Genomic DNA, 13,046 nt, shown 5'->3' with positions numbered 1-13,046 from the left:
TGATTGGATTTTCAGTAACCATCTTAAACCTTAAACATTGTGGGGTTTTTGTGTGTGTGTTCTCGGGAGCAGATTAAACTCTGGAGGCTGACATAATGTCTGTAAATTAATGAGTTTAAATTGTGTAGGACTTGTCAAGGCATGGACTCCACCAGACCTCTGAAGGTATGCTGTGGTGACTTCCACCAAGCCATCAGTAGCAGATTCTTTGACTCCTTTACGTTGGAAGGTGGGGCCTCCATGGATCAGACTTGTTCGTCCAGCACTTCCTACAGATGCACAATCAGATTGAGATCTGGTGAATTTAGAGGGCAAGTATAACACCTTGAAGTGTTTGCCATGGTCCTCAAAACATTCCTGAACAATTTTTGCAGCCTGGCAGAGAGCCTAATCCTGCTGAAGGTTGTCACTGCCATCAGGTAATATTGTCAAAAGAAAGAAAGTAAGTAAGAAGAAAATTGCCCAAAGTATCACAGGGACTGCATGGGTTTTCCTTCTTCCCATAGTGCATCCTGGTGCCATCTTTTCCAAGGTAAGTGATACACATGCACCCTACTGTCCTCATGATATAAAAGAAAACTTAATTTATCAGACCAGGCTACCTCTTCCATTGCTCCCTGATTCTCATGCTAATGTGGCTAATGTGGCTATTGTAGGTGTAGCAATGGGAACAAGTCAGTGTGGGCACTGAAAGGTCTGCAGCTAACATCTGTGATGTTCTGACATACTTCCCATCATAGTATTTCAGCAATTTGTGCTATAGTGGTGCTTCCATGGGATCAAACAAGACGGGTTAGCCTTCACTGATAATGTGTATCAGTGAGCCTTGGGTGCTATGGACCCTGTCACTGGGACACCAGTTGTCATTCCTTGGTTCACTTTCGATAGGTACTAACCACCTGCAGTTTTTGGATTTTTGTCGAGTTAGTCCTCTAGCCACCACAATTTGACCCTTGGCAAATTCCTTCCAATCCTTAAAAGAGGTCTGAATTTTATTTTTTTCTTACATTTTCTTCTGCCCACCTACAGTATATGTGTTTCAAGTGACCTCAGAATGATCCATCTTGCTGACATCAGCACCACTTTTAAACCAATAACTAATCTGCTTTGTCAGACTGGCTGTGTGAGAGTAAGCAAAACCACATCTGATTAAATGTTTATTTGCATAATTTTAAGGATTATAAAAGTATAGTATTTCATTTTTTAGGTGGTAATAGTAAGTAGTATCACATTGTGTCTTTGAGAGGCGTCTTTTTACTAAAAGGTGTACTTGTCACATTTTTAAGAAACTATTGCTTTTAGTCAAATAAATTGTACTTAGATAAAACTTTCTTGTTTAGTTTTTAACATTTGAATTCATGTTAAAGCTTCAGAGCTGCTGTAAATGTAACAAATTGATTAGAATCCAATTTAATTACCCATTTTCAAGAAAAGCTCAGTACCAATACTCCGCTTGTTGTTTGAACAGCTCATTTCCCAGCAGATAGAATATCCAGAGCCAGACTATTGTGATGGAGAGGTTACGAGAACATTAGTTCGTTTGGGTTTCCACCAAGGCCACCCACCCTCAACCTGATCCTCAACCACAGTTTAACAAGGGTGTTGGCTGAGACTGCTGCAAGGGTTAGCGTCAGCAAAGCTAGCACCAGCAGGTGAGCACTGGAACTCAGCCCAGGCCTACTGGCATTCCTGCTTTACATGACACCAACTGACACCAACCTGACCCAAATACGATCAGACCTACCACATTGTAAGGGTTGACTGTGTAGGGAAAAGCTTTATCACTGCTTAGCAGGCTACATTCCTTGCTTGCGTCTCAAATATTCTGTTGGAGTAGACAGAAAAAGACCTGAACGATCATAATGAGTTTATTCATGTGTTTGAAGTGCAACAAAACAGAAGAAAAGCAGTGGGGCTATAATGTTCATGAAAGCATGGACATGGAGCTTTAAATCAGGCCTCCAGTATGGCACATGATCACATTTTAGTATTACATATCACATCCTATGTAATCATTCTAGTTGCCCTAAGAAAGAAAAAAACCCACACAATTCTTTCTTTCTGCATCTTTGGTAGCTGAATTCAGACCTCATAGCGTACATGTCGTTAGCACTGTACCAGTCACAGACCTCGCTTTGGTAGCAATTTATTTAAACAAATGTAGACCCTAGTTAAACACAGCTATCACCACATCACAACCTCGTTCGTTGTTTATATCAGTAAAAATACATTCAACAATAAAACAATACCAAGATTTGAATTAATGTCAATTAGACGGTTGTAGTTTGTGAATGTGGGCAGCAAGATCACGAGGACTTAAATATAAAACACTTTGAAGGACGTGGGATAGACAGGCTTTATAGCTGTAGAATTCCTTCGAGGCATGAAGCTTTAAGACAACACACTGGAAGAAAACAAAGATCAGGCGCAGAAAAATCAACACACATGGGACGAGGAATAAAAGGCAAAATAAACAAGAGTGACCATCACACTAAGAGTTGGACATCAGACAGACTGAGCTAAGATCGGTAGAGGAGAATCTTCTCTGCACACGTCTGGCCCACCAGGCTTGCATACTGCTCCACGTCTTTCTCATCGTTTTTCTTTTTCCGCGAATAGGCTGCGTACGACATGACCGTCCGCTTATGCAGCACCCGAACCCGGCCCAAGTCTTTCAGTTGACAAGCATCACCTACACACACAGACACACAAAAACAGCAAGGTAAAAATGCAATAAGGCAGAATTTCATTATGTGTACAGATGGACTCACAGAAGAGCTCAAAAACTCAAAAATTTAACATCTTATACAACTATAAGCTTTATCTTTGTAGGAACTTTCAGGAAACCCTACAGATAAGTTTATAATTTTATGTTAGGGCTCTGTGCAGGACTCTTGAGTTCTTCTACTCTTCTCACACCATGCTTTGTCATGATGGAATATATCTGGGCTTATATACTGTATGTAAAGCTACAGCATAGCATGACATTCTAGACAATTCTGTGCCAATACAACTTTAGGGCAAAAGTTTTGGAAAGGTCATTTACAGTCTCCTCTAAAAGTATTGGAACAGCGAGGCCAATTCTTTGGTTCCTGTCTTACATTGATGACATCTTGGTCTGAGATCCCAGGATGGATATGAGACAACGGATCAGAATTTTATTCTTGTACTTCCTGATCTGTACATCTAGATGTGTTAAACACCTTTGATCATGCTACCTTTTGTTTAAACTAATCTATTTAAACTAATCCATTTAAACTAATCCATTTTTCAAACAACCAAAAGCATCAAAACAGAAATCACAGGCGTTGTCTTGTTGTCCGAATGTTAAGTCTGTGTGTCGAAGTGTTTCATTTCACGCAGATTCTTTGTTTAAACACGTAATAGCTCGGAATGTCTACTCTTGATTTGAGCCCTGGGTTGCACCTGAGTGGATTGTGTTTGATGGTTAAACAAACAAAGCAAAACAAACAAACAAGGTAAACTATCAAAGACCAAAGAGCTGTCTAAGGAAAAAAGCAAGTCATTTTAAACCTGAGAAAAAGCAGGAAAATTTGACCAGAGATGTTGCATAAAAATTGGGTTTAGCAATACAACAATTTTGAGGGTTTAACTAAGGACCAGGCACAAGACATCTCAATAACAAATGCTTAAGGAGATACGAAGACGAAGCTGGGAAGCACGTATCAGAGATCAATAGTGTCTCTGGAGACTGTTTATAGTTTAAGCACTTGGCTTGCGGTACTTATTCACTTCATATTTCATCCAAAGCCTGGTATGTAATATATAAAAACAACTAAATTTCACAAGGATTACAAGATATACAAATACTATTATAGGCATATGGCATATGGTCCATAAGCACAAAAACAAACAAGTGAAACAGGCCACAAAGACAGAGTCAGAGCATAAATGTAAAGGAAAAGTAAGCTACAACAATTTAAGAACTCAATTTAGGCTTCGTAAAACATAAGCAGCACTCAGGCGAATGAAATGAAACACAAGATGAAGAGTTTTAATATTCCTGTCCACGTACAGCAAATCGGTGACTGGCATGGGGCACCAATTCAGGCTGAAATCTAATTAAATGTGGCAAACACACATACACAAATAATGACCTAACTGCAACATCTAGAAAGCTATTACAGTATGTACCAAAAAGAAAGAAAAGATGAAAGGAAGTACAGACACAGAAAATAGCTAAAGCCGGTGGTGGCACCAGCGACAGATGAGCCAAGTGAAGCGTTATGATTATTGTTAATAGATAAAACTGAACCACCAGGACCACCTCCCATGATCCATTTCTGTGCCTGTGCTGCAGTCATCTGGAGGCCAGCTGAAAAAGACCAGGGGGTGTATTAAGGTTGGTGGTGGTGTTGGGGGAGGGGGGGGTGGTTTTGACATGGGTGTGTGTAAGTTTTGGGGTCTGGGTTGCTCTTGTGCGTGCAAATTAGTCTCCATCATTTTGCACATATGGAGAATACAGTTCAATTTGCAGCACATTCCTCAAAAAAATCCCATCAAAGTCCCGTCAAAGACCCAGATTCACTCTCGGGAATTACCCGCTCAGGAAGAAAGAATGAGTGAGAAGAAAAATGAAAAAGAGGGAAAGGATCAAAAGTAAGGTTATGGTGAAAGGGGAGAGACGATAACATTGGAATGGTTGCCTGTATGGATCAAATTATCAAAATCAATCTATATCCTAACTAGCATAAATACACGTCTTTGACGGGTGAAGATTTTTTAGAAATAGTTAAAAGGTTAAGGATAAAAATAAGCTGAGCAGTGATATTATTTTAGGGTAAAGCCCATGTACATGGTTGTCTGTCTTTCTGTACGGCAGAACTCTCTGTCTAACTTATTAATACAAAGAAATAACATTTTATAAGGGTAGTAATCTTTTCTCGTGTTGTACTTTTTTTGTAGTCAGCTAAATACAGTCCCTGTTTAAAGTAGATTATTACATCTGGCACATAACTGATCATAACATCATGACTGCTTTAATTAGCACCATGGTTTCGGAATATATGAGACAAACTGGTTTAAAACTTCCCACAGGAGGAAAAAAACAATGTTTAAACTTTGAAGATTCAGTTTTCAAAAGTTTCATTCCGTTTACTTTTGAGTAAGCCATGCTGAGTAACGTCTGTGTTTGTGTTTGGTGAGGATTTGGGTGCTTTGTCGGGGCATACATTCGTTTCTGTCCTTCACATACATACTGTTCAAACATACAGAGCCAATCAACGCGATAGTTTACCATAAATACTCAGTGTATTTACGGTAAACTATCAAGTTAATTGCCTCTGTTGAGTGACATGCATATTCACGCCCACTTAGAGGACGAAAGTGATGGCTGCTATAAGATAATCTGGCACAAAATGGCCAGATCATGATGTACCTTACACTCAACATTTTGATTACATTTAAGGCAAAAATTTAACTTCAGGCAAAGACCAAAGGACTAGCAATGTTCTAGCAAATATCTTTCATTTATTTACAGAGATGAGTGAGAAAAGAGTATAGAGTATAAATACCGCAACAGATCGAGTACAACGTAAAGTAATAAATATTGAAAGAGAGAATGAGAAAAAAGAAACATAAGAAAAAATACAGGCTGAAGAAAGGAGTGAAGGAAAAATAAAACAATAAAAGAAAAAGTCACCATTAAACAAAAAAAACAAAAAGAAGAGCAAAAAGAAGAGAAATAATAATAAGACAGAGAGAGAAAAGGGAGAAAAAGTGATGGGGAAAAAACAAAAGAGATTAAAAGAGAAAGGGAGAAAGACAGACAGACAAAAATAATAAAGACTGAGAGAAAGGGTAAAGGAGAGAAAAAATAATTTTTAAAAATATGAGTAAATAAGAAGGAAAAAGAGAAAAAAGAGATGACAGTGAGAGCACAACAGAAAAAAAGAAAAATGACAAAAATAAACAAGAAGTAAACAGAGAGAAAACGAAAGGAAACAATAGATGAAAAAGGGATGAGGGCAGAAAAAGAACAAGAAGAAGAATAAGAGAGGAGAATAGATAGAGAATCAGAAACACTAATAATAAAGAAAGAAAGAAAGAAAGAAAGAAAGAAAGAAAGAAAGATGGGGAAAAAACTAAAACAAAAGATAAAAATGAGAGAGATTAAAGATGACAATGATGGTAAAACCGAGAAATGAGTGTGTAGAAAAAAAAGAATAGGAGAATGACAGAAGAAGAGAAAGATGAATAATAAGAGAGAATATAACAAAACTTGAACAATTTAATTTATAAAACAAACCCTCTTCCCAAACCATAAACTCTCCCTCAATCTCCCTGCCAAAACCCAAAACTCTACCCCAAACACTCCCCAACATTCCCCAACATTCCAAACTCTACCCTACCCCCAAACGCTCCCCCCAAAAAACAAACTCTCCCCAAGTCTCCCTCAATCCCCCTGCAAAAACCCCAAACTCAACAAACCCTTCAACACATCCCAAACTCTCCCCAATCTCCCTGCCAAACCCAAACTCCACCCCAAACTCTCTGCCAGATCTACACCAAACACCAAACCCCAAACCATACCCCCAACTCTACCCCACACTCCAACCCCAAACTCCCCCAGACTATAAGATTCTCTCTCTAGTCCGCTCCCCACAATCTCTCCCCCAAATCTCCCCCCACCAAACCTAAACACTGTTTGCTTTATTATTCTCATGCTTTTTTAAGAGAAAGCAATAGAACGGGCCTGGAAAACCCCTGAGGCCCTCTCTCTTCTTTTTAACGTGTTTGGCAGAAAGGAGCGTTTATTCCTCTGGAAAGAATTTCTTTTGGTTTTCATGTTTTGTTTAAAGAATCTGCATAAGGCTCACTGGCAACATTCAAACTTTTCCACATATACACGCCATGAGTATGTATATTAAATTAGTCTTTAATGTAAAAAAAAAACGATGTGATGGGACATCCTTTGGAAATAAACAAGTTGCATAACGTCCATCAAAGGAGCGTCTCTGGCTCAGAAGCGAGAGAGCATTTCTGATGGAGTACATGATGCTCAGAAAGAGACAAAAAGAAAAAGAAGGAGCAGTGGAGCTGTGAAACATGGCTATGGCTATAAGCCTTGAACAGCACAAGTCATTGATGGAAAGAGAAAAAAAAGAGACTGGAAAATGATGAGATGTCAAACTGTGAGAGTAAACAGGGCAGAGAGACGGCTTTTAGCTTCACAATTAAGCATGCCAATAACACTGAGCAGAGCTGTCAAGGGTGTCAGGGGTGCTCTCTTTTGAACAATCCAAACATCCGCTGCGCTTATAAACAGCCCTCTCCCCTGCTCCAGCCATCCTTTTACTCGTTTACAGCTCCTACTGAGGGGCACCAGGCTTTCTCAGTCAGCGGCACCGGAGGTTCAGTGGACGACTCGAGGTCAGAGGTCAAAGGGAATGATAAGGAAGACTTTCTCTGGAAAAAAAGAAGAATGGGGCCTGACCACAGGGTTCTGAAAACTCCATCATGAAGAGCGAGAAGACCACAATGGCCCTGTGTATCAATTCGACCTGCTATTCGTACATTTCTTAGAAAGCATACTTAAACATAGTTGATTTAAATCTAAAATTCTGTTTTATTAACATGTCTGTGGTTTAACTTACAAAATGAAACAACAGCAGAGCCCTATTGTAAATCTTTGAGTAAAGCTGTGTAGGAATATTAACACAAGCCATAATAAAGAAAAGAACAAAGTTTACAAGAATTTGCATATAGTGATGTCCATAAAAGTTAATGTGCCTGAACCATGAGCAGAAAGGCAGAAGAAATTATTCACTATTGTATAATATTATTAAATAACCTCCAAATCTTTCATCTTGCATATGGAAGATTTTGACAAAATGTTCTTAATGGTCCTCTTAGTCCCTGACTTCGTGAATTAGCATAATGATGTGTTTTTAGTTGACACTATGAAGGACCATTTTAAGTCACTCTGGATAATGGGATCTGCTAAATGCCGTACACATAATAAAATTAGGCCATTTAAACATGACTTGAAGATTTGAAGTCGATCAAGCTAAGTAGGATGTGAAAGTTAGCATGAAATTATATGATGCAAAATTTCTTGCGTAAACGCTCCAGGAAACTAATTACAAACAAATCGGGTTGTATCGGGTTTGGTACACGGGGCTCATTGTGTTTGCAAGCATGTTTGTCATTGACGACCATCAGACATAACATTACAACACAAAACATTAAGCCTAATATCGTAAAGGTTAACTCTGTGCTGCCTGGACAGCTTTGGCGCCTCGGGGCATGACTCCACAAGACCTCTGGACGCGTGCTGCGGTGTCGCGGATCCTCTGCGTGCTGTGGATTGATGGGTGGAGCTTCTGGATTGGACTTGTTTGTCCAGCGTGTTCCATTGGCGCTTGTTTGGATTGGGATCTGGAGATTTTGGAGGCGGGGTTGGTGGCCTTGAGTCAGCATCTACTAGTTTCACGATTTGTGCGGGCTAGAGTTGTTCTTGCAGCACTACTGTAAGTGTTCCCCAGAATGAACACCAGCCATGAAAGTGTTAACGCAAGTAACAAAAAAAAAAAAGAAAGAAAAAAAAGTCAGGAGTTTATTGAAACCACCGCACTCTGTCGGTCGGGCTTTTTTCTTTTTTTTAACGGCGCCTCTTCTGTTGCTCAATAGGACAAGGTTGCCTGACTTGACGATCTCCACATACGCTTTCAATAAACACAGCCACACAGCCAGACACACACACACAACTAATATTGTTCTGGCCACAGACATACAGCAGTGACTGGGAATCCTGACACAGAGCGTTGTACAGGGTCTCACTCTTAAACTTCATATAGATTAGAAAACAGTGGTACAAGGGTATAAATATACAGGAGTGTGTCAAAAATCTAGGAGTGTGTTACAAAATTGATGTTTTGCGCTGATCCTCCAGGACTCCATCGGCAGCATTCAGACACATCAGTGTTAACATGAACACCGGTGCTCCACAATGCTGGCAATAACTGCCACACTTACGCCATGCTGCATTTATCATCGCTTTTAATCCTGGAATGGCGTTTCGTTTAAATCATAAACAGGCAATGCCTCTGGCTTTGGGTTTGACAGAAGAAAAGGTGGTTAGACCGATTTCAACACCTCCAATAATTACACCCGCTGGTCTCCAACTGGCGAATGTCCTCGTCCTCGAACAACTAACTTCAAGAGACTGGAAGACAGGGAAATGCATTAGACTTTACCAGGGACTCGTACAGTCCTTGAGAAGGTGAACAGCACTGCATGAAAAGTAAAAGTCTGAAATAGCTGGCGTCCTCCAGCCAAAAACAACAGGTCAAGCAGGGCTGGAGGTAACGCAAGAAAGATTCACAAACACTCCAAGAACTGACAGACTTTGTCTGAGTGTTATGCACTGCTGAGCTGCGTCTCATGCACTGCAAAAATACACTGATCTCCAGAAACTTAGTTTTCATTGGTAAGGATTGTTCTGTTGGGATTGTATTGATTTCACAACGTACCATTCTACTCCCTCACTCTCTATATTCTGCACAGGGCTGCGAGAAGCCCGAAGTCAGTCTCTGGGCATGAGGCAGTGTACCAGTCCATCACAGGGCACACAAGCATACACAATAGGGAACTTATCAAACTGACAATTTAGGCTAAACTGCGTGTTTTTGGACTCTGGACATACTGCTAATCACTACACCATTCGGTCACAGTTTTTTTTTTTTTCCAAAATGTTTACTGACCTACACCACTAGTTTAAACGGTGTATTCAGGGGCATAAACAGAAGGTAAATAAAACGTACTTTTCGTCAACAGCCAATTGATTTAATCTGGCCGCTTTCTTCTCGTTTAGCATTCACATAACGCTCGCACAAACCGTTCATCCTCAATAGACCAGGGAACACACCTCTTAAGCACAGTGCAGTGAACTTAATCAGTACTTAGCTCCGTTTTTCTTCCCAGGATATCAGCCTGTCTAAAGAGAGCCTCAGAAATTTGGTGCCAATAAAGAGGAAACTACAGTATGAAACACGCGCACACACACGCACACGAGTTCAGGACCAAGTTGCCAGGATTGTTTTTTTCCCCCGGTGCTGTGGTTGTCTCAGAATTCCCAGTGGGAGCTCTGCTTCTGTCCTGACACGACCTGCCAGGAGGGCAATGGCTCCAACTATGACCTCATTGTGTTTGTTGAGTACTAGTCGCTCTCCGAGTTTCTTGTAACCACTCTTAAGAAAGGGAAAACAAAGAGCTTTGTGTTGAGACTGCTACTTAACATCTTACACAACCCTTCAACACTGGCCCGAGCCACTGATTTAAATGGAAATAATAAACGTACAACCTGTCTCTGGTTGTGTAATTATTGTACTGAAAATGTAGTACAGATAATGCGAACAGATCCTAGTCATCAGAGAGTGCAATTAGAACGGTTTAAGGGTAGAATATTGATAAAGTATTCTTAACGGTGCCTTAAAAAATCTTTTTTTTTTTTTTTTTAACTTATTGATCCCACTCCATCTTTACCAATAAAGACAAACTCCGCCCTCAGCTAGCATGTTAACCAGACCATCACGACATTAGTTTAATATAGCTGCTTACACTACCTTTAGCTGAGGTCCACCTCAAGAACTATAAGCATTCAATTTCTCATCAACAACATGATTTCTGAGGATGTGAAGGGGCGGAGTAACACAAAAATTGACAAGGACCCAAACCGAACACAAACATACAATCTGGACTGAATGTCAGGTTTCCAAAATATTGTTTTTTCTCCGGCAATGTAATCCACTTGTCCTGACACAATGGCTTAAACTATTATTTTCTAAAAATCATCTCTACATAATTCTCCACATTATTTGGACTCGTAAGAAATATGACCATTGCGCCTTTAAATATATCCATCTCCGAGCTAAGCATCGTGTGTACAAATGGTCACTCCTGAGACCAAATGAAGAATTTTTATTGTATTTTTCCAAACAGTCAACACAAAAGATTAAATCTATGAGAACGAGAAGGCGAGACAAGGCATCAACTAAAGCAAACGGCAAAGGGGAAAATGAATCGGCGTAGGAAAACACTCAAGGAAAAGAAAGAGTAATTGCTCCACAGGCTGTCAGGCTCTCCCTCTCCCTCTCGCTCTCTGTGGCGTCTGCTAGTCGGCAACGATATTATTTCTATTCTTATTACCATCATCGTGGCCATTATCTGCTCGGGATCCAGGAATGACCACATCCACGACCTGGCTGAACTGCTTTTGTGCTGGGTTCTGGACCCTGTCAGTGAAACCATATGGTTTCAACATAAACAAGCAGTATTAACATTTCACTCTTCCAGCATAGCACAAATCCTGTAAATACAAATTTACAAACCGACATCCAAAACAAAGATGTAAGAACCCATGGGTGTGTCTCAAACTAGTCAAAATGTAGTAATTTCTCATACGGTATGGGCATATGAAAGTTCACATTAGTGTCTGATGTCTGCCCGCGAAATAATGACTTATTTACGCGACAGCTCTTCACAGCAGAAGCAACAAATAAATCCCTGGCCTAAGCCTGTGTCACAATTTGTTCTGATATTCAGCAAACAGCTTGTTAGGTCCAGATGGCTAGGGTTTACTGTTTACGCAGCAATTGTTGGCACGGTTGCACTAACTGACTTGTGGGTACAGGAGAGGAGCCAGCAACGACAGGACAGTGGTGTGGAGGGATTCACACGGGTATTTATATGCGAGAGCATTTCTTTGGCAGCACTGCCACAGCAAATTTCTCTTAAGCACTTTAACTCTTAAGTAAATCAACCGTTTCTGAAACACAATCATTGCTTCAGCTTTCCTCCACTGTTGACGTGGGATGCCGACAATGACAATGATCTGTGCCTGGAAAAAGCTACACAAAGTCCAACTTAACAGTCCTTATTCACATCACATGGCAACATCAGATGTGCATACTATTTAGGACCACAGGGCACAGTGATATAAGGTGAAAGCAGCCAAATAACCGCATGAGCTGCCACGGCACTTTCATTCTCGCCGAGAGCCAGCCTTTGCGAACCAGCCAGCGAGAAAGAATTCCCAGTTCCCAGTCGGGGTAAGCCACCCAGATGTTAGACCCCGTGAGGACCCACACCTGATGCCACACCAACAGATGGCTGGGCGGGGCCGACTGCCTGCAACTGAGAGAGCAAAGTGGAATAGTCTGCTAGAGCCGCTGCCTACACGGATCCACTACGCCGCTCTACCGCGGACAAAAACGGCCAGACGAGCGCCCCTTTGCCAGCTGGGCACTGCCTCTGGATCCGCACGTGCGCACCCTCACTTTTTTCCTTCTCCCTCCGTAAATCCCTTCCTTTTCCTATTTTTCCTAATAAAACTACCCGTTTTCCGTATGACCTCGCTTAATGTCTCTGGTGCTACTTTATACCATATTTATTTAGGCTAAACTGTATCATACAGACATTTATAGATGTACATACATATATCATGTTATTTTATCATGTAAACTTCTTGACATGTCTCACAGTATAACTGTGCACAATGTTTGCACCGTTATACTATACAGTACATACAACATATCTTATCACCTACTGTACCTTCTGTACATTAATCACTCTCAGACCTGTACATACGGACCCACACGCTCATTCACCACAAGTATTATAAATAGACTACTTCTGCACTTCTGGTTAGACGTATTTCATTGGCACTGCACATGTACTGTGCACAATGACAGGAAAGTTGAATCTAATTTGTACTTTAAAAAAAACAAAAAAAAACAGGGTGCCCAAGATTCTCGTACAGTACTGTATACTGTATGTAAATGTCCACTGTGAATGTTATTGTAGTTTGGTTGTTAATGTCCATAGGGCTGGTTTTATAATTTAAGAAATCATCTAGGATTGTCACAAACAACTCATAGTCTCTAGAGGTGTGAAAAGCAAACGTTCAGACTTCGGGTGGAAACGCCTTGCTGATAAGAGATCAGAGGAGAATGGCTTGGTCGGGAAGCCTTCGGTCATTCGTATATCCACCTGTTAGAAACATGGTGAGAAGAAAACCACCACAA

At 40.6% G+C, this 13,046-nt stretch overlaps 1 protein-coding gene across 4 annotated transcripts in view; it reads right to left on the bottom strand.

Moving 5' to 3' along the window:
* Window positions 1-1,850: 1,850 nt before the first annotated feature.
* Window positions 1,851-13,046, bottom strand: part of LOC128529454 (arginyl-tRNA--protein transferase 1) — an 86,174-nt gene continuing 74,978 nt past the window's right edge. For all 4 annotated transcript variants that reach the window (XM_053502965.1, XM_053502964.1, XM_053502963.1 and 1 more), the window contains one exon: window positions 1,851-2,692. In XM_053502965.1, coding sequence (XP_053358940.1) covers window positions 2,520-2,692 — 173 coding nt within the window. In that variant the 3' untranslated portion in view covers window positions 1,851-2,519. The remainder of the gene's footprint in view (window positions 2,693-13,046) is intronic.

This window comes from Clarias gariepinus, chromosome 8, assembly GCF_024256425.1.
Source record: "Clarias gariepinus isolate MV-2021 ecotype Netherlands chromosome 8, CGAR_prim_01v2, whole genome shotgun sequence".
Classification (NCBI taxonomy): Eukaryota; Metazoa; Chordata; class Actinopteri; order Siluriformes; family Clariidae; genus Clarias; species Clarias gariepinus.
Note: the sequence above shows the minus strand (reverse complement) of the source record. Positions and strands in the feature narration are given on the sequence as shown.